At 40.8% G+C, this 23,105-nt stretch overlaps 1 protein-coding gene across 2 annotated transcripts in view; it reads right to left on the bottom strand.

The window, feature by feature from the left end:
• Window positions 1-23,105, bottom strand: part of IFT80 (intraflagellar transport 80) — a 153,825-nt gene that overhangs the window by 103,485 nt on the left and 27,235 nt on the right. For both annotated transcript variants that reach the window (XM_074963667.1, XM_074963668.1), the window contains exons 4-5: window positions 7,775-7,885; window positions 5,589-5,657 (exon numbers count right to left, since the gene is read on the bottom strand). In XM_074963667.1, coding sequence (XP_074819768.1) covers window positions 5,589-5,657; window positions 7,775-7,885 — 180 coding nt within the window. The remainder of the gene's footprint in view (window positions 1-5,588; window positions 5,658-7,774; window positions 7,886-23,105) is intronic.

Genomic DNA, 23,105 nt, shown 5'->3' with positions numbered 1-23,105 from the left:
GAATATCCATTCCATTCAGCACAGCTTATTTTCTCAGCCATTTAAACAAACAGAATCTAACGCATATCTAGCTAGATTACTTACTAAGTTCTAAGACTCCGTTCCTTTCTGTTCCCGGCAAAAGCATCACACAGACAGAGAGAGACTTTGTTTCTCCCCCCCTCCAGCTTTTGAAAGTATCTTGTCTCCTCATTGGTCATTTTGGTCAAGTACCAGCGAGGTTATCCTAGCTTCTTAACCCTTTACAGGTGAAAGGGTTTTTCCTCTGGCCAGGAGGGATTTTAAATGTGTTTACCCTACCCTTTATATTTATGACAATGATCTTGAGGACCACCAGTCCAAGGTTACTCCGACCAGGCATCCCAGAAATGGGAGAGATGATTGCCAAAGGGAGAAAGTAATGGAAGAAGAGGTTGGTTCTATAAGACTCACAAATTGTGTTTCAAAATTGGTGTTGCCCCAGAGTCCAGGATGGAGAGGCAGTCAAGAAGAAAGCTGAGGCTTGTCTGCATTGGAAATGCTGTGTCTTTCTTGGGGGCTTCAAGACATGTTGCTGTGGATAGTGTTGAGTCTAGTGCCTACACCTATAATGTTGTTACTATTGTCTCAGGAATTTCCTCTTGGGAGCCGGGACACACAGGCCCAGAGATTTCAGTGCAGCCCTCAAGACATTGTCGGTGCTTCTGTTAAAGAGTTCACCCTCAAAGGGCAGTTCTTTTATAGTGGCCTGGCCTCACATGTGATCCCTGAAGCCTGAATTAGTAGAATCTCTGCATAGCCAGTGCAGTGGCCATTGATCTGGACACCATATTGGCATGTCAAGAGCCATTTGGAATTGCGACTAGCAGGGACCCTGGGGATTTTTCACTTTTCTTTTCAACATGGGGCGCTGATTGCCTGCTGATACCATCTCACCCAAATCATTCTCACACCTAATCAGCTCCCTGCCATTGCAGGGGCCTCAGGCACTGGTGTCATCTGTTTTCTGCCTGTGGTACAAAACAATTTAAAGGTCCTAAAGACTGAAATGCTTTAGTCTAACCCAAGTTATTGAGCTCAATATAGGGGTAACTGGGTGGAATTTAAAGGTCTGCGATATGCAGGTGGTCAGACCAGATGATCAAATCATGGTTTCTGGCCTTAAACTCTATGGAAGTATGAAACAACATTTTCTGTGAATTTAGTTTCAAGATTCAGAATGGTGCCCACCTGCACCAACTGTGAATTTAGTCCAACATGTGAGCATCACTATAGGTATCAATGCATTGGGAAACCAGGAGAGAGAAAAAGCATGCATGGAAAATCAATATATGAGGATGGACTGACAGGTGAACAGAAGAGCAAACATTTCTGTTACAACAAGAGTGTCACCATGAAAAAGATGGTTACTTACCTGCATCATCACTTCTTGTTCTTTGAGATGTGGGTGCAGACATGTATTCCACTCAGGGGTGCACGCGCCCAATGTGTCAAAGTCAGAGAATTTTGCTTAGTAGTACCCATGGAGGTGGTGCTCGTGCTCCCCTCCCATAGCCCCTCCCATGGCTACACAAGGGCGGAACTGCCCTGTCCCCCTTCAGTTCTTTCCCACCAAAATCACTGGCTGAAGACTCTGATGCAGAGTGTCATGGCATACATGTCTGCACCAACATCTCAAAGAACAAGAAGTGACGATGCAGGTAAGTAACAGTCTTTTCTTTTTCAAGCGACTGCAGACAAGTATTCCACTCAGGTGACTCACAAACAGTTACAGCAAGAAGTGGGCTCAGAATCTATTTAAATAGTGATTTCAGGACTGCCTTCCCCAAGTTTGTATCTTATCTTGATGCTGGGGTGACAGTGTAATGTCTAGCAAAGGTATGCACAGAAGACCACATCACAGCCTTACAGATATCCACAACTGAGACATCCTTAAGGAACGCATCCAATGTCACCTGAGCTCTCGGAAATGAGCCTGCAATCACTGTGGAGGCATCATATGAGCCCCTGCATTAGCAGTGGTAATGCAGGCAACTGTCCACCTGTGAATAGTCTGAATAGGGACTGGTTGTCCCTTCATCTGCTCAGCGTAGGACACAGAGTCAAGGTGATGAATGAAATGGCTTAGGCCTTTCTAAATAAAATGTTAAGCATCAACTGACATCTAAGTTATGTTAAGCATCAACTGACATCTAAGTTATCAACTGTTCCTCCACACTTGAATGTGGTTTGGGAAAAATATAGATAAGTAAATAACCTGACAAAGGTGGAACCAAGATACCACTTTGGACAAAAATAATGGGCCTGGTCTTAAACCATCTTGTCCGTGAAGAACTGAGTGTACAGAGGATGTGCCATTAAGGCCTGCAACTCACTAACTCTTCTTGTGAATGTTATAGCCACAAGGAAGGCCATCTTCTGTGAGAGGAGAGCTCATGAATATGTTGCTGTCAGCTCGAACAAAGGATCCATCAGTGCACCCAGGACTGTATTAAGGTCCCACAGTGGCACTCTTTCCTTCACCGGTGGAAAAAAATGGGTAATACTCTTAAAAAACCTCACCATCATAGGTTTTGAAAATACCAACTTCCCTTGATTGGGAGGAAGGAAAGCTGAAATCACCACCAAGTGAACCTTCAGGGAGCTCACCTGCAGTAAATAATCCAAAATGTTCTGAATCTGTGCTAATGTGAGCTGAATTTGCTTGGACGTTGCCCAAATAGAAAACCATGTGCACTTAGGCAAATAGGTTGGCTTTGTGGCTGGTGTTCTACTATTAAGCACAATGTGTCTAACTGCTTCTGAGCATTGCCCCTCCTCTTTGTCTAGCCACGAAGCATCTATGCAGTAAAGTGCAGACTGCTCAAAGCCAGATGAACTACCTGGTTGTGATGTTGAGTGAGTGGGTTGGGGAGGTCGAGCCGATAGAGAGAGAAGGTCAGAAAATCAAAAGTGCCTCGACTATGCTGGTGCACTCAGAATCAGTCTGGCGTGATCCAGTTTGAGCTTGAGGGATCACAGGGGGAAAGCATGCATTATGTTCCCTTCACAATTCAGATGGAAGGTGTTGGTAAGAGACTCTGGGGTTAATCTTGCTCGAGAACAGAACTGATGACATTTCCTGTTGTCTTTTGTCACAAACAAGTCTATAGAAGGGATACCCCATTTCCAGAAAATGGACCTCAGTACATTGTTCTTCAGAGACCACCCGTGTTTGATTGAGGTGATCAGCCAGTTGGTTCTGAGAGCCTGACAAGTGAGCCACATCCATCTCTCAATGGAGAGATGACAAAACTTTATTCCTTCCTGAAAAAGCGGGTTGGAGCAGGCACCCCCCTGCTTGTTTCTGTAACACATTGCAGTGGTACTGTGAAGGAGAATATGAATCACTGTCCCCCAGATGTGGTCCCAAAAAGCCAGAAGAGAAGGAGGGGCTATTTGACTAAAGCTAGACTCAGAAGGTTTCCTCCTCTGTGATTTGTGTCCCTTTCTAGGGAAATCTTGCTGCCTCCTAGGGTAGGAGGACTGACGGAAATATTACTGAAGACAATATTGTTGTTTCTGTTGGTTCTCAAAATGCCATCTCTTCGTGGCCTGAGTATAAATCCCCAATGAGCATAAGGTGGCGTGGGAGTCCCTAAAAGACTCTGTCAGCTCGAACTGTGTCATCAATTTTCTCTGAAAACAGCAGGCGACCATGAAATGGCAAGCCTTCAATGCATTGTTGGATCTCAGGAGCTACACTAGAGTTTTATAACCATGAGATTCTTCTAATTGTTGCAGCTGAGGCCATGAGCCTAGACAAAGCATCCACTGTATCCAGGGCAGATGTAAGGATGTTTTGGCCACTGAACAGCCTTTCATATCAAAGTCCTTGACCTCCTCCCTTAAGGATTCTGGAAACTTGTCCAAAAATTGAACACAGCATCCCAGTTCACAAAATCCTATTTCAATAACAGAGCTTGCTGGTTTGAAATACACATCTGCAAGAAGTCAAATAGATCTTTCTCCCCATGAAATCTAACCTTTTAGATTCTTTCTTTAGGTGTAGATTTATATCTTCCCTGTCTCACTCGCTCATTTGCTACTGTCACAACCAGGGAATTTGGAGCCGAATGAGAGAAAAAATATTGGAAGCCCTGCATGGCACATAGTATATTTTGTCAGTGTGCTTTTCTGTGGGTGTTAATGAAGCCAGGGCATTCCATAGGGATTTAGCAGGCTCTAGTATTGCTTCACTTATAGGGAGTGAAACTCTCCAAGGAAGTGATGGCTGGAGGATATTCTACAATTTATTTGTGTTTTCCTATACAAACTGGGTCTGAACACCTAAGGCTGACACCATACATCTGAACAGATCCTGATATGACCTGAAATCTTCTGGTACCAGAGATGAGGACTGGAGTATTGCTGCATCATCCGTTGATGAGGAGGAAGATCTAGTTGGGACCAGTGGAATGTCTTGAGGAACAACATCTGACCAACCTAAAGATTCAGAATGCCCTATTGCAGAGGAAGCCCCCTCTGTTGGTCGCTGCAGGACTGGAGATTCCAATGGGAATCCTACTGGAGGTACAGGTAATCTTGCCCTGGAGTGAGCAGATGACTGGGACTTTGTTGAGGGACTTCCCAGGGATTCCATAGAGGCCACTGCAGGTAAGGATATGGCATCAGCACCCAGAAAGAATTAGGCCTTCGTCCCCTGTCTCTACTGCAGGAACGGTACTTTCCCGGTACCAACTATGATTCCTGCTGTGTCTCGATGACCTTCGAGAGCAAGAGCAAGAGGGGGAAGGGGGGGAAGATGCCTCTGAGCTCAACTATGAGGATCTCTTCAAATAGCTTCATGGTGGCAGTGGGGCCACTCCCGATGGGACTACCATATGTCCAGTGTCATCCACGGCTCAACCCCGTGGTGCCTTCGGTACCAAAGGAACAGTTGACAGTACTGGTACATACCTTGACCATATACTGGGTCCTGAAAGAGGCATGGATACTGAAAACGAAGCTGGGTCCTGGCCCAGCAGATACAGAAATTGTTATAGTGAGCACTGGTAATGAAGATTCTATGCATGTCAATGATGCACTCGGTGAAAGAATATTAATGTTTTTCATTTGAGGACATGCAAATATTATTCAAGTTGCAAGTTTTCAATTCACTTCATTAAAGTAGATTTTATGTCAGAAAATATTAATATATTTTGATTTTTTTTAAATGACCAATTCTTAAAGATAAACATTTCAAACTTCATTCATTGACCTACTGTTATAATTTTATTTGACAACTTTTGTAGCTGATACATTCTCTGAAAAATGTTTTGGAACAGGATCCATATGCAAACCTAGAATCAGCACTTGCCAACCAAAAGCCTACAGTTTTCAGATGCGATAGGCTTTCAAAGAAAGCTTGCCTCTGAAAGAATACTACCTGATCTAACTTCTGCTGAAGTCAACAGAAAAATTCCCTTTGATTTTAATGGAAATTGAGTCAAGCCCTAATATCCTGATCTAAGACCTACTGCCAGATTTAGGGAAAGGCACTAGAATATATTATATATAGCTAAAATTAAACATGTAAAATCAAGCTTTAAGGAAATCAATTAACTTACCTTGCTGTGCTAAAGTGGATCTTAGCATTCCACTTTTAGACCAGATTTTTATTTGTCCATCTTCACCAACTGTAAACAACAGAAAGTCATCCCATTTCTTTCAAAATTCAAAAAAATTAAAATATATGACAGTTATAAATTTAGGTACACTTAAGGTTAATTCTATTTATTTATTCATTTATTTAAATTGCTAATTAGAAAGAATGTGTCTTATGGAAAACATACTTAAACTGCTTTTCTGCTGCTGTCATCACAGCTTCTCGTTCACCTAGAGTCCTGTGGTCATCTTGCCTGACACTGCTTCTGGGAAGGGAGAGTCAATAATTACCCAGCTCTCCCCTCGCTCCACATCCCCTATTCATCATTACTGGTACTGCTCATTTGTTTACAGTTTAGTAACCCAGACCTGATATCCTTAAGTTGTTGTAGATAGAAAGACAGTAGTATCAGGCCTTAGAGGTTAAACTGGTGATTTATACTTGGTGAATGGTGAAATTTGAGGATAAAGTTTGTAGGAACTCTCAACTCTGAAAGCTTGATTTCCATAATTAAATTGCAAATTCCCAAAAATCTTAAAGTAGGGAGTCTGAGCCTTTTGGAGCATTTCCTCATTCAATGTGCACCTTCACTATATACATATTCACTATGAAGCAAAGTCTGTATACACACACTGCAGCCTACCTTCATGCCAAGTGTTACTTTAAAGTGCTTTCATAATTAAAAATGTACAGCAGAGTTCTATTTGCAAAGTCTTCTAACTCAGATAGTTGAAAATAAATTATCAGCAGAACACAAAGTCACTTCTCCTCCATGAGGTCTATTTATCTGCCAAATTTTGCTTTTCTACTTACAACAGATTTGGCGTTTGAACTATCCAGAAACAGTTACAAGAACATTCTTCTTCTTCCTTTTTGTTTGAGCACTGGAGTGATTTTTTTTGGGGTGGGGGAAAGAGGAATTTTTATTTATTGTAATTTTCTTTCTACTCAAAAACAGGAGAACTATTTTTGCTTATATTTCTAAAAACAGAGAGATTCAATATGAGCGGAGTCCAAGATCTGAAAAATGTCAGTCCCAAAAAGTGAAACGTCTCAAAAAGCTGAGCAACTCAAGATGGGTTTAAAGTAGAAACACATAGGCAATCTTTACTAGAGTGGTCACTAATGTATGCATTTGTGTGCACACACATTAAATGTTTAATATATAATATAGTAACTACCTAGAATGTAAGACAGCCAATAATAGTGCTGTTTATCTAATTTCATAAGTAAAAAATAATTACACAAAAAAGTCTAAAAGTACAAAAAAATTACATTTAAACATCTGAATATTAATATATTTACATTTTCCAATAATTTCTTCTGATTGTCTTATGCATAAAAAAATACCATCAGAATTCATTATTTTTAACTGGTATTGATGAGTTATCCCTGCATAACTATCCATTAACCAAAAGAACATTACCTCAACTGTAAATCACTGTTCTTATTTTAAATTTATTAATTAATTCAGTTAAATTTATTAAAATCAACAATGTAGTGGCCCCATTCTTGGATCACTGCTCTTTTTCTTATGTATTTAATGCTGGGTCTCTTGTCTGTAGACTCATAGATTCAGTTTTATCTGTCCAAATTTGGTGTAACTGCAATTAAGTTTATGAAATTTCAATCTGCAGCTTCTAAATAAATGTCAAGGATTCACCTCAAAGTTGCCTCTATACAAATTCAACCAGATTTATCCCTCAGAGGAAGTAGTTACTTACATTTCATAAATTGAATTGTTTAATAATGTAGGTGTGTGTCCATAAGGCGATTCAGTGCATAGCAAGCTGGGGTATGAATCTACAGTGCACTAGCCTCCCACACACTAAGTGGATGCGTGGACCCCACCACCACAAAAATAGAAGTAAAGCAAAGTGCACTATTTATGGCACTTTTTGTGCATGGCAGCAGGGTCCACACAGCCACTTAGTGTGTGGCAGGCTAGAGTGCTGTAGATTTATGCCCTGGCTTGACACACAGTAAGTGGCCCTGTACACAATCCCTGCCCCAATACATAAGTGGTATATTCCCTTCTTTGAAGCTATTTAGCATATTAACTTCATATCTTTAAATTATGCTCTCTCTCTTAAGGACCTTTTTATTATTTTAATTTCCATCTTTAATTCTTTAAGGAAAAACTCTTACCTGTAACCAACGCTGTTCCCTCATAATTCCATCTTCCTGCAAGTACAGCTCCACAGTGAGCCTCTACACTTTTTTCCACTCTTCCTATCTTTGAAATCAAATGGAACTTGCCTAAACAAAGTTAGAAAATTAGATATCTTATTTATACATGGTGCCCATTACCATAGCATCTTGTCCTCCACAGTTTTAAAAACTGATTAAAATTAAAATACTGTTTATTTCATAGGAACATAGGAATTCCCATCTAGTCTAGTATCTTGTCTCCAAGTGGCCAGCACCAGGCACCTCAGATGAAAGCACAAGAAACCTCACAGTCCCTAATTGCTAGATTAGTTTAAAAATATAAGCATGAGGTTTACTATCTCTTAAAAATTTAGGTGAGCATTTACTACAACTCTGAATATTCTTGATATTCACATATGTCTAATCCCTTTTTCAATTTTGCTACCTTTTTGTGAAAAAGGATTTCCTTTCATCAGTTTTGAAATTGCCACCTTTTAATTTAACGTAATGTCCCTTTGTTCTTGAGTTGACATAGGGAGAATAGAAGCTCACAATCTACCTTCTCTAGACATTCATTATTTTATCTTGTCCCCTTTTATTCTCTCCTTTTTAAGATAAACAATCCCAGTCTTTTCATTTTCACACATCCCTGTTCACTTCAGTCACCCTTCTCTAAATGCCCTCTAATTCTGTAATATTCTTTTTGAAATAGGGTGACCAGTACCATAACAGCTTGGGTTGTTTTCTATCACAACTGTACATTGAGCCAAGGTCTTCATTTAGCTGTCCATATTGATGGCCAAACCCTTTCCTCTCCTGATACAATTGAGACTCCCGTACAGTATATGAATAGATTAAATGTTTCCCTCCAATGTGCATTACTTTGCATTTATCAGCACTGAACTGCATTTGACACCGTGCTGCACATTCATCTAGCTTGGTTAGGTCCCTCTCAGTTTTCTCTGGACTTGACTGTACCAGAACAATGGCTCTTGGTGCTGTGACTCCAGTGACTGGTGGTGGCGTTTGGCAGATTGGCGACAGTACCCTGGTGATCGATACCTCAGGCTTTGAGAGCGGTGCCGCTCCATAGACTGGGAGCAAGAGGATCGACATCTCGGAGATCGTCGATATGCTTGTGGTGATCCATACCGGCAATCTGGAGACCAGTAATGGGGCTCTGGGGACCGGTGTCTCAACCCTCTGGAGCAGTGCCTAGGATTGGGAGACCGACTCAGATGCTCCCAGCACTGGGGCTCTGGGGACTGGTGATCGCCTCTGTAGGTCTGCGCTAGACCGCTGGCAATCAACACCAGACCCTGAGGAACACTCCCTAGAGTCCAGGGACCGACACTGGGACCTCTGGCAGGTAAGCCGACCCGCATCCGGGGGCTGGTGGCACTGATGAGGCAAGTGCAGGTGGGGCACCCCTTCGGCGGGGAGTGGTGCTGCACTAGTGCGTGTCTCAGAGGGTCTAAGCCAATCTGCTGGCGAGGTATGCCTCAAGTCCTTCGATCGGTGCCCCTTTCGCTGAGACCAAGAGGCTGAGCCTGCCTCTCTAGTCCTGAGGTGCGACGGACGGGCGAGCAATGGCGGGACATCCCTCTAGAGGGGGAACAATGCCGCTGAGATGGAGATACACGCATAGGTACCAAAGCAGGTTTTCCCCAAGGCCGGGGTACTGCTGGAGCCAGTTTGGGCGGCATCAGGATCTCCTGAGCTGCTTGAAGGGCTTTGGGGGTCGACGGCACCTGAAGCTGTCCAGGGTCTGCACCGCTGTCCAGAGTTGCAGGCGAAGTATGGGGTGGGCTGCACTGCTTGACTTGAGGTGGGGCCCGACTTTCTGAAGGGGGCTGCCCGGCACAGGTCGTGGCTCGCCCCCAGCCCTCTCCTTTCCCTTACGAGAGGTAGGAGATCTTTCCCTCACAGTCTTTTTTGGCTTCTTGACCAGAGCTGTGGAGGGGGGCTGGTGCCAACTCATGGATGGTGCCGGCAGAGCACTGGGCACAGAGGCCGCGGTACTCGGTGCAGAGTCAGACTGCTGCTCCGGTGCTGGAGTGAGTGCTGACTCCATTAGGAGCACTTTTATACGGATATCACACTCCTTCTTCATCCTAGGCTTAAAGGATTTGCAGATACAGCACTTGTCACTTATGTGCCCTTTGCCTAAGCACCTTAGGCAGCTGGAATGTGGATCGCTGATGGGCCTAGGCCGTTGCAGCGATCGCAGGGCCTAAAGTCTAGGGTCATGTTCGGGAACAATGAAAACTTTGAGAACTACTACTAAGGGTAAATGATAAACTACTAACTATATACAACTATATTACAGGTTTTCAAAGTTCGCAAGAACAGAGAACAAACAGTGCTAACCGAAGCAGCAGTCGTTCCAGCACCATCACTGGTGGCAAGAAGGAACTGAGGGTGGGGGGAGTGAGCAGCATCCCTTATACCGAGCCATGCAGGAGCCACTCCAGAGGGCACCAGAGCAGGTCCCCTATGGATACTACTGAGGGAAAAACTTCTGACACCGGTGCATGTGGCGAGAACACACACCTAATATGGAATGGACATGAGCAAGCACTCGAAGAAGAACTAACTAATTCTAACTTAACACTAAGGGAACTATTAACTAAACAACTTTTAACAACTATATACAACAAATTTGCTACTAGGCACAGTTGAGATAGGAAAGCATTCCAAGGTAAGGAAATGTTTCAGCATTGTCACTGGCGGTAACAAGGAACAGAGAGAGGGAAGCCAGCGGTGCCCCTTATACTGGTGCATACGTGTGCCACTCCAGAGAGCACCAGAGCCAGTCCCCTACGGATACCACTGAGGGAAAAACTTCCAGGACCAATGCATGTGGTGAGCACCCACACCTACAATAGAATGGACTTGATTAAGCACTCGAAGAAAAGTTATTTTAGGAATTTTTTTTTTTGGTAATTTTTCATGTCCTGGCGCTATTTTGAATTTACCCCTGCCTGCAACAACAGGCTGCCTGAGCTTCCATGTACTGATCTCAGCATGTCAGGTTTATCAGATTAATTGTTAAAGACCTCTACATGAGGGCATTAGGGTGTTATAATTTTAAAGTCTGTTATGCCACAATCCACCTGAGCCAGATAACAATACTGTATCTATCACAAATTCCAGCAGTAGAGCATAGCATATATTTCTAGCATTAGGAAGCAACAAGACACCAGACTTTAAGACTATCCCTGGTCAAGAACTGAATACAGCAAGTGTAATTTTTTGTGGGATTTTATTTTAAAGTAAATAGCAGTAGAAACTGTTGGACAGCTTCTCAAAGGTTTGGAATATTAAATGTAGTTCCAGCAGAAATGGATTAGTGGGCAGAGTTCAAATGAGGTGGTCAAAGGAGGAAAATAAATGCAGTTCATTGCATGCTTGTGTACAAAAAGGAATTTATTCTTTGGATAGATTGATCACATGAGTATGTATATGCAATCTCACAGATACAAATGTTTACCCAGTTAACTGTGAACTGCCTAGAAGGCAATACACACATGGAGACATCTGATAACATCATGGTAACCACAACAGCAAAATTTAAGTTGTCTGTGTTATAACAAGCCTGAAATGTGTTTAATCATATTCACAGCTTTCTCATGCTTTATTTTACAGATTGGACTGGACAAACATTTTCAGTCTTTAAATAAGTCAGTAACAAAGACAAAAATAAATGAAAACACTTTGAAAAACAGAGGGTTTTCTGGTTGATCTTTCAGAGAGCAAACAACAGGAACCAAGTGCTGTTGATCTCCACAATATTATGCAAAGCCTCTATTTGAATTTAGGCATTAAAAATGCTGTTAGAAAATGACAAAATCATACATAAAACATCCATCAGGTCTTCTATGTGTTGATTTTTTTCTTAGAATCATAGACATTAGAAAACAAAAGGACATATTAAGCCATCCAGCACACTCCCTGCCAGACTATTTCTTACTGTATATTCTCAAGTGATTCTTCCAATCCAGTGTTAAAAATCCACTTTCCCTACAAGTCAGATGAATTGACAGTAAAAGGACAGATTTCCCACAAATATTAAAGGAAATTACGCAGAAATGCGCAAACCAAAAGAATACATGGACTGGATGAGCAGCCTTACAATACACAGATAGTGTTTTTGTGGAGACAATCACTCCCATATGACAAGCAGTAGCAACAGTTTCAGCAGCAGCAGCCCAACTAGACCAAGTGTTCACAGGTAATACTATTGGAGGTAAGCATCAACAGGTTAAGTGTAAATTAAACATTATTACACAAGCTACTATAATACCCACGAAATAAATCTTGAAACACCCATAAGCATACAATCCAGAAAGTGTTTGGTCATGGAGAAGCACTCGATGTGCAAGGTACATACAGCAAATTACAGTCACAACAAGAATACAAGATATTTAAAGTGCCTCACTGTAAATACAGCAACACTGTATTGATTTCATTAACTTGGTAATAACAGTTGGAAGCTTCCAGATCTAGTACTACTTAACACCTGCTAATCCAGATGGCCTAAAATTCTGAAGTAAGAATACAATGATGTATTTAATCTTGCATTCCTCAGGTAACTCCCTAATATAAAATGAATACCACTATAGATCCTATAGTACATAATCTACAAAAGATCGCAGCTCCACTGCAAGATCAATTAGTTAAAGAGATTTTGTGGATGGAAAACTTAAAACTAATTGTCAAGGGAAAGTACCAGAGGGGTAGCCGTGTTAGTCTGTATCCACAAAAACAACGAGGAGTCCGGTGGCACCTTAAAGACAAACAGTTTTATTTGGGCATAAGCTTTCATGGGTAAAAAACCCACTTCTTCAGATGCATGGAGTGAAAATTACAGATACAGGCATAGATATACTGGCACATGAATGGCACAGACTTCAAAGAGAAACTGCAGAGCTACAGGTTTCAGAGTAGCAGCCATGTTAGTCTGTATTTACAAAAAGAAAAGGAGTACTTGTGGCACCTTAGAGACTAACAAATTTATTTGAGCATAAGCTTTCGTGAGCTACAGCTCACTTCATCGGATGCATACAGAGCTACAATTCATTTGCAAACAACACCATTAACTTGCGCTTGAATAGAGACTGGGAGTGGCTGGCTCACTACAAAAGTAATTTTCCCCTCTCTTGGTATTGACATCTCTTCATCAGTTATTGGGAGTGGACCACATCCATCCTGACTGAATTGGCCTTAACACTGGTTCTCCATTTGTAAGGTAACTCCCTTCTCTTCACGTGCCAGTATATCTATGCCTGTTTCTATAATTTTCACTCCATGCATCTGAAAAAAAGAGTTTTTTACCCACGAAAGCTTATGCCCAAATAAATCTGTTAGTCTTTAAGGTGCCACCGGACTCCTCATTGTTTTTGTCAAGGGAAATTATCTTATGAAGATAAGTAAACTCCATTTTGGTACTGACGGAAATCATGTACAGAACTGCAAATTTGCGTTAATCAGTGATACCTGAACAATGTAAACAAGTGAAAGCATAAAAAGATGCTGATACAGGACTTGATCAAGCACCATTCAAGTCAATGGAGGTTTTTCAATTGACCTGGGAGCAGCATCAAACTTGTAAGTGAGTAAACTGGCTGACATCCAGGTTTGTAATGTCCTGAACAACAGATAAAACTGGACAATGAAGGTTAATTGCCAGCCACATTTCATACTCTACAAGAAAGATAAATTCACCTACTTACTCTTTGCTATTCATTCGGTCCAAGAAATGTTTCAAAACAGAGTGGATGAAACATGTGTTTTGTGGAATTGCAGCTATTGAGGGGAATATATTAGTGTTTGGAGTTAGTGACAAGAAGCTTGATGCCAATATATATACTATGCTCCTTTTCCAGATGGCTCTATGGGCAACCTACAGTATAAGTTAAAGGATATATATTCTATTACCAATACACTGAGTCTGCAAGTTTTCAACCTGTATTAATGCATTAAATATTTGGGGTTACAGGAAAAACATTTGAGAAGTTTTTTTTAAACTTGCAGCTTGATTTCAAGGCAGTTAAATTTATTGCCAGGTAATGGGACTGTGACAATTGTGAAATACAGTTCTTTATTGGAAATCGAGTCATGAAATATTACTTTTGGTTTTTGATAGCTCAAAGTGAGATTTTTACACATTTAATATCACATCTGAAGTATTCTATCTGTATTTCTTTTTATTATTAAGAGATTCTAATGGGTCTAAATTTTATGTGTTTTGTAATCAAAATACCAAGATAAATATACAGACTTTAACAATGGAATATACTGTTTATTATTTATAATTGTCTAGTATCTTAGACAATAACTACAACCATCAACTATAAAATTTTATATTTTAAGTCATCCTTTACATTTAAAGGAAAGCTACTGCCTGAATTATAAATCAAAAAATTTTGGAGACAGATGCAGAGATGAGTACAATTGTACTTAGTGAAATAGAATCTACTCCAAAAAATGCAGTTTGAAACAAGGATTGTTAATTGAACTAGAAACTAGTTGTTCAGCAACAGTTGGATGACAGTCATGTCTTTGAAAATTATTTTTTAAATTCTCCTAATAAGTCTCCTAGAGACTGATATATTTCCTAAATGCCCCATCTTATATCAGTCTTACTTCTGTGTGTAAAGTCACCACTGAAGAAAGTTCTTGAGGTGATAATTCCCAGGATTGTAAGCAAATTACCTTTAAAGACTCTGAAACTGGCTTTTCTCCCAGTTACGTGCCTGTGCTTTTGCAGGGGGGAGGAAAGGGGGGAAAAAAAGGATCTCTCTGGTGCAAAGCAAAGGCTCCAGGTACTGGGGCTGTCTTATGCTGTGCAATATCCAGCCAAGCCAAAGATGGAATGTGCTGCTCCAACATTTTCCCATTGTGGAAGAAAGCTTGGTTGTTTGCACACCATAAACTCATTAAAGCAGCATGGACAGAGAGATCTTGGTGAGCAAAGATTAAATCTTTTTAAACAATTTTGTTTCCACTTTGAATTCCAGTCTTTCCCTTTGCAAACATTCATATGCTAATACTTGACTATTAGCCTGCTGGAAGGTGGGGTTTTGTGCATTTATTCCTAATTCGTGGTTAACTAGATCAAAATTATTATTTCATGTTTGTAGAACTTGAAACATGCCACCAATACAATTTTGTCCCTATTAAAATCTAGAAAGTAATGGGGTTGATTAGAGTTAATCTTACAGAAAGGTACCAAGTGGTCTGCTGTCATAAACCATATTAAAATATTTTTGTTTATCTAAAAGGAGTACAGTGTGCCTGTGCCTGGGAATACAGAAGAACAGCATATATAGGGGAACATAATAACAAAATCAATTACTTGTCATATATAGACTTAAGGAAATTCATTAGTTAAGAAACTGAGTAATAGGATCCACGAGCAAACCAATACAGATTCAGAGTAAGTCCAATGATCAATCTAATAAACATAAATTTGACATCAGATGCACACGGCCCACAATAAATTGCATGGGAGCTGCCCCTAAACATCTAAAGGGAAGATTTAGCCCTACAGGACTGTCTATACTACAGTTATGATTTTTGTAACTGATTTTAAACATGTTGCAGTTTACATCTGTACAACAGCTATTCTGCCATCGTAAACGTGTTTTTGCATTCACACCTGCTACTCTAGGAAAATCAGGGATTTTACCTATGGGATTACAGGAGTTTCACGTCTACTCACAGCTAGGTTCCCTTAAGTCTCAAAATCTCCCAGAATCCACTGCCAGAGACCATCCTGGCTTAACCAGGGGATCTTCAATGATCTAAAACTCAAAAAGAGTCCAACAAAACATGGAAACTTGGTCAAATTACAAAAGATGAATATAAACAAATGACACAAGTACGTTGGGACAAAATTAGAAAAACCAAGGCACAAAACGAGATCAAACTAGCTAGGGACCTAAAAGAAAACAAGAAAACATTCTACAAATACATTAGAAGCAAGAGGAAGACCAAGGACAGAGTAGGCCTCTTACTCAATGAGGGGGGGGAAACAATAACAGAAAATGTGGAAATGGCAGAGGTGCTTAATGACTTCTTTCTTTCGGTTTTCACCAAGATGGTTGGTGGCAATTGGACGTCTAACATAGTGAATACCAGTGAAAATGAGGTAGGATCAGAGCCTAAAATAGGGAAACAACAAGTCAAAAATTACTTAGACAAGTTAGATGTCTTCAAATCATCAGGGCCTGATTAAATGCATCCTAGCATACTCAAGTTGTTGACTGAGGAGATATCTGAGCCATTATCATTTATCTTTGAAAAGTCATGAAGACAGGAGAGATTCCAGAAGACTGGAAAAGGGCAAATATAGTGCCCATCTATAAAAGGGGAAATAATGACAACCTGGGGAATTACAGACCAGTCAGCTTAACTTCTGTACCCGGAAAGATAATGGAGCAAATAATTAAGCAATCAATTTGCAAACACCTAGGAGATAATCAGGTGATAAATAACAGTCAGCATGGATTAGTCAAGAACAAAGCATGTCAAACCAACCCGACAGCTTTCTTTGACATTGTGGATACGGAGGAAACCTTGTGGATACGGGGGAAGCAGTAGATGTGGTATATCTTGACTTTAGTAAGGCTTTTGATACTGTCTCGCATGACCTTCTCATAAACAAACTAGGGAAATATAACCTAGATGGAGCTACTATAAAGTGGGTGCATAACTGGTTGGAAAACAGTTCCCAGAGAGTAGTTATCAGTTGTTCACAGTCATGCTGGAAGGGCATAACAAGTGGGGTCCCACATGGGTCAGATCTGGGTCCGGTTCTGTTCAATATCTTCATCAATGATTTAGATCAGTGGTTCCCAAACTTGTTCCGCCGTTTGTGCAGGGAAAGCCATGGCGGGCCGGACCTGTTTGTTTACCTGCCATATCCGCAGGTTCGGCTGATCGCGGCTCCCAGTGATCACGGTAAGCTGCTCCAGGCCAATGGGAGCTGCTGGAGGTGGCGCGGGCCGAGGGACGTACTAGCCGCTGCTTCCCGCAGCTCCCATTGGCTTGGAGCAGTGAACCGCGGCCACTGGGAGCCGTGATCAGCTGAACCTGCGGACGCGGCAGGTAAACAAACCGGCCCGGCCCACCATGGGCTTTCCCTGCACAAGTGGTGGAACAAGTTTGGGAACCACTGACTTAGATAATGGCATAGAGAGTACATTTATAAAGTTTGTGGATGATACCAAGCTGGGAGGGGTTGCAAGTGCTTTGGAGGATAGGATTAAAATTCAAAATGATCTGGACAAACTGGAGAAATGGTCTGAAATAAATAGGATGAAATTCAATAAGGACAAATGCAAAGTACTCCACATAGGAAGGAACAATCAGTTGCACACATACAAAATGGGAAATGATTGCCTGGGAAGGAGTACTGAGGAAATGGATCTGGGGGTCATAGTGGACCACAAGGTAAATATGAGTCAACAGTGTAACGCAGTTGCAAAAAAAAAGCAAACATCATTCTGGGATGTATTAGCAGGAGTATTGTAAGCAAGACACGAGAAGTAATTCTTCGCTCTACTCTGCGCTGATTAGGCCTCAACTGGAGTTTTGTGTCCAGTTCTGGACGCCACATTTCAGGAAAGATGAGGAAAAATTGGAGAAAGTCCAGAGAAGAGCAACAAAAATGATTAAAGGTCTAGAAAACATGACCTATGAGGGAAGATTGAAAAAATTGGGTTTGTTCAGTCTGGAGAAGAGAAGACTGAGAGGGGACATGATAACAGTTTTCAAGTACATAAAAGGTTGTTGCAAGGAGGAAGGAGAAAAAAAATTCTTCTTAACCTCTGAGGATAGGACAAGAAGCAATGGGCTTAAATTGCAGCAAGGGCAGTTTAGGCGGGACATTAGGAAAAACTTCCTAACTATCAGGGTGGTTAAGCACTGGAATAAATTGCCTACGGAGGTTGGGGAATCACCATCATTGGGGATTTTTAAGAGCAGGTTGGACAAACACCTGTCAGAGATGGTCTAGATAATACTTAGTCCTGCTGTGAGTGCAGGGGACTGGACTAGATGACCTCTCGAGGTTCCTTCCAGTTCTATGATGCTATGATATGATTCAAGGAGCTGTTCCAGGAACTGTGGGATAGGCACCCAGAAGACATTGCAAAAAAAAAAAAACATTTAGAATGGCACCAGTATGAATGCCAGGAAAGTGTTCTTAAACTGAATCAACATGGCTAGTGGGCTAGTCCTTACTGAGAGCCATTTTTGCTTATATTGCTATTATCCAACCAGCTCAAAACCAAACCATTAAATTCTAGAGTGGAAATAGCGCTAAAGTAGCATCCGTGTTGTGTAGGAATGTGGATACTGATTTCTAATCACACAGTTATGGAAGGAGATATATAAGAATTAGATACCATTATGTGGTATCTGAAAGAGCAAAATTAGCTGTTGGTAAATGCTCACTTTTTAAATTGCAACCACTGAGTGCAGCTGTACAAATGTGATTTGACAGAAGTTATGTAATAACAACATAACTTTTATCTTTCTAAAAACAGAGGGCCAAACTCTTTTCTTCTTTTATACGAATGGGGTTTCTGTGGGATAAATTTGGTATAAATCTGGCCACTTAAAATACTGCAAAGTCTTTAAATATTTTTTAATATTTTTAAAATCCACTACGATATAACTGAGATGTTAAAGGAAACCTATCATATTTGTAAGATCCACAATAATCATGCAAGAAATCACACCTCATAAAACACTGCAAAACCAGCAAGTGAATGTTTTGCTGCATGTTTTTTATGGCTCCTACAAATACGATGGATTGTCTTTATTAAGTCACTGATATAGTTGCCAATTTTCAAAATAAACAGATACTTACAATTTGGAGGTCAGCAATTCCTAGATATATCAGATTTTGACCTTGATCTATTTCATAGGTTCCTATATAATTAATGCTTCATTTGCAATATAAGTTGCCGTTCTCATCATGATAGTACACAAAAGATATTGGGGGAAAAAAATAAAATCAGCAGGAATTCAGAATTTGTAGGGTTTGGTTATGATGAATGCTTTGCCATGTCTGAGTACTATAATTTGGTTGGAGGACTGAGGATGAAAAGCAACATCTTATTGAGGTATATAAAATCCATAAAGGAAGTGAAAAAAAATGGATACCAAACTATTTGAGATCATCAACTGAAAACCAAAGACTGTAAATTGTTCTAGAGTACCAAATACTAATACCAAAGACTAACAAATACTAATAGGTACTACCCCTAAGAAACTCAGATTTCTTTAGATAAAGGTTGGACTTACTTAGAAGTGATTGCCAAAGTAGCAACAGAAATAGCACAAATCACTTCAAGACAGAGCTTGACATATTTTTGGAAGGGTACAGCTATAAGCTATATTTTTAGGGTTAAGATAGTAATATAGAAGTTGATGTGATTTAGCCCCGGGGAAAAAAAGGTTTATATTAGGTAGGGCTGGTAGTACCACCTATTACTAGGGTCACCCTGACTCTTCCCATTATCAGACCATGTTTTCAGTTGCTTATAAAACTTTTCCAAACTTTAACCATTTGGGCTAAAATTTTCCATGTTGGGCATCTGCCTCAGGCTGATTTTTTCTTTTTTTCCTTTTTCCTTTTTCCTTTATTTCTTAAAAATTTTCAGCCAAAATGGTTCAGCTATATCCAAGAATGAGGCTAGGGAAAAATGTTTTGCCCATGTTCAAAAATTCCAGTTACCTTTTCTTTGAAGAACTCTAGAGTCCCAATGCTTTGGAGCAGGGACAAGAAATTTGGCAATGGGGTGGACTTTTTGTCAATGATGTGCCTTTTGTTGTCCCTATGAAAATCCTCCCAAATCTGATTAAATTATAAACATTTGAAAACTCACAATTCATATATACTCAATAGAAAGTTGCTAGAGATTTGCAGCAACATTCCCTGAAAATTTCATCTGTACTCAGCATACTTCAGCCCAGAATTTAACAGGACTTTCCCTGTAACTGCAGTTCTGGGCTCTTGCAGCCAGGCACAGGAAATGAGAGCAGGGAGCCTGTCTTTCCTATGCTCTCAATGATCCCCCATGGGGCCCAAGCTGCACAGAGGAAGAAGCTTCCTGATTCAAATGCAGAGAGGATAAGAATAGGACCTGGGGATTTGGTGGGAGTAGATTGGGATAGGAAGCTGGTGGGGTAGGGGTGGGGGAGTGGGACTAGAAATTGGGGAGCCAGGGACCAGTGGAGCTGGACAAGGTAGGTGTGGAGCCTGACTGAAAGCTAGTGGGAGAGGGCAATAGATTGGACAAGTAGCCAAGAGGGAGGGAAAACTACTGCAGGCTTGGTGGGGGAGGGTGTAGGGTGAAGAAAGACAGGTTGGATGAGGAGGTGAGAACAGCAAATGTTATGCAAGTAGACTGGAACCAGCATGAGAAGCCACAGGAATGAAGTGTGGGACTGACTAGGTGAGGAGAATGAGACACAGATGAGAAACTACGGGTGGGGAAGAAATAGGTTTGGGATAGTCTGGAGGGTACAGGACACAAGGGGTCAAGCTTCAGAGGTGCAGGGGAACAGGTAGAAGGATCTGTTATCACTAGCACTCTTCGCTCCAGAACCTGGAATGGAACCCAAGATTCTCACCATTCCCCTGCTGTCAGCAAATACCTGTGAAACTCCCTGGAAAAAATGTGCTAGTCCACATAGAGGATGACAATGTACTGCTGGTATCTGCAAAAAGAAAAGGAGTACTTGTGGCACCTTAGAGACTAACCCATTTATTTGAGCATAAACTTTCGTGAGCTAAGGTCTGTAAAATAGATGAAAAGTTCCAACCCTGCTGGTGACCCATGTGGGTGCAATATGATGCCATGTGACAGACTTTGTTTTTTCAAAAATCTAGGAAGTCACACACACACGTCAAAACAACATTAAGGTGGCAAAGTCAATCACTCAGAAGTTAGTAAATACCAGAATTAAGATTGCCTCTGCAACCTTAATTTAGCCTCTTTGTATGAATGCATTATGATACAATCTTTAATTACATGATCTCATATTATGTGTCAATCCTGATAAATCAATCCTCAAAAAAATAATGGAATGGCCAACATGGGACTTGGTTAAGAATAAAAGGTGGCCAATATAAAATGCCAATCAACATGGGTTTATTAGGGGAAAACATCTGGTCAAACTAACCGGATTTTTTTTTTTAAATAAGATTTCAAGTTTAGTTGATCAACATTTTAAGCGTTGATATAATATATTGAGAGTTCTGTAAGGCATTTGACTTGGTACTACACAAGATTTTGATTAAGAAACTGGAACAAGACAAAATTAACATGGCACACATTAAAGGATGAAAAATTGGCTTACAGATAGGTTTCAAATGTAATTTGTAAATAGGGTGTCATCATCAAGTGGGTGTGTTTCTGGTACGGTCCCACAGGGATCAGTTCTTGGCCCTATGCTATTTATCAACTACGTGGGAAAAAATAATTAATGATAAAGAGTGCTGATGGAAAAAAAATGGGTGGAGTTGCAAATAATGAAAAGAACAGGTCACTGACACAGAACTATCTGGACCATTTGGCAAGCTGGGGACGAGCAAACAAAATGCATAGTAATATGGTCAAATGTAAAGTCATACATTTGGGAACTAGGAACTCAGGCCATACTTACGAGATGGGGGACTCTACCCTAGGAAGCAGTAACTCCAAAAAATAAATGTTGAGGTCATGGTGGATAATCACCTGAACATGAGCTCCCAGTGCAATGCTGTTGTCTAGAAGGGTAATGCAATCCTTTGATGTATGAACACAGGAATATTGAATAGGAGTGGAGAGCTTATATTACCTCTGTATTTGGCACTGGTGCAACCACTACTGGAATACCATGTCCAGTTCTGGCATCCACCATTCAAGAAGTATGTTGAAAAATTGCAGAGGGTTCAGAGAAGACCCACAAAAATGATTAAAGGATTGGAAAACATCCCTTATAGTGAGAGACTCAAGGAGCTCACTTTATTTAGTTTATCAAAGAGAAGGTCTAAGGGTGATTTAATCACAGTCTATAAATGAGGAACAAACAGACAAAGGTATAAAAAGAGCCAATGGCTAGAAGTTGAAGATAGACAAATTTAGAGTAGAAATAAGTCAAAATTATTTTAACAATGATGGTAATTAAGTATTGGAACAACCTACTGAGAGCTGTTGTGGATCCTCCTGTGACGGGTTTGGTCACAGAGACTCCCCTTGCGACTGTCACCCAATGTGCTGAGACTACCTCTGAGCCCATTTTCTTTGCCAGTTTGGGTCTCCAGAACCCTGCCTTGTTGAGCCAGACACACAAGCCTGCTGCAACACAGACCCAAGGTCTGAACCACACCCTCAAAGCTGCAGACTTAACTGAAAACAGCTTAAGAAGTGCTCCTGTCTCCAGCACCCAGACACTCAACTCCCAGTGGGATCCAAACCCCAAATAAATCTGTTTTACTCTGTATAAAGCTTATACAGGGTAAACTCATAATTTATCTGCCCTCTGTAACACTGATAGAGAGATATGTGCAGCTGTTTGCTCCCCTAGGGTATTAATCACTTACTCTTGGTTTAATAATAAACAAAAGTGATTTTATTAAGTATAAAAGGTAGGATTTAAGTGGTTTCAAGTAACAACAGACAGAACAAAGTAAGTTACCAAGCAAAATAAAACAAAACAAAACATGCACGTCTAAGCCTAACACATTTAAGAAACTGAATACAGGTAAATCTCACTCTCAGAGATGTTCCAATAAGCTTCTTTCACAGACAAGACTCCTTCCTAGTCTGAGCCCAATCCTTTCCCCTGGTACAATCCTTGTTAGTTCCAGCTCAGGTGGTAACTAGGGAATTTCTCCATGACCTGGCCCCCTTTGTTCTGTTCCACCCCCTTTACTAGTTTTGGCACAAGGAGGGAATCTTTTGTCTCTCTGTGGGTTCCCACCCCTCCTTCTAAATGGAAAAGCACCAGGTTAAAGATGGATTCCAGTTCAGGTAACATGATCACATGTCCTGTGAGACTTCATTACCCACTCGCTGGCATGCACGTATACAGGAAGTCTTACAAGTAAACAGAGCCATTTACAACCAACTGTCCTGGTTAATAGGAGTCATCAAGATTCCAAACCCCGATTAATGGCCCACACTTTGCATAATTATAATAGGACCTCAGAGTATTTCATATTCCTAGTTTCAGATACAAGAATGATACATTCACACAAAATGGATGATCACACTCAGATTATAAGCTTTGTAATGATACCTTACAAGAGATCTTTTGCATACAG

Source organism: Natator depressus, chromosome 9 (genome assembly GCF_965152275.1).
Source record: "Natator depressus isolate rNatDep1 chromosome 9, rNatDep2.hap1, whole genome shotgun sequence".
Taxonomy (NCBI): Eukaryota; Metazoa; Chordata; order Testudines; family Cheloniidae; genus Natator; species Natator depressus.
The sequence above is the reverse complement of the archived record's forward strand: the minus strand, read 5'-3'. Positions and strand labels throughout refer to the sequence as shown.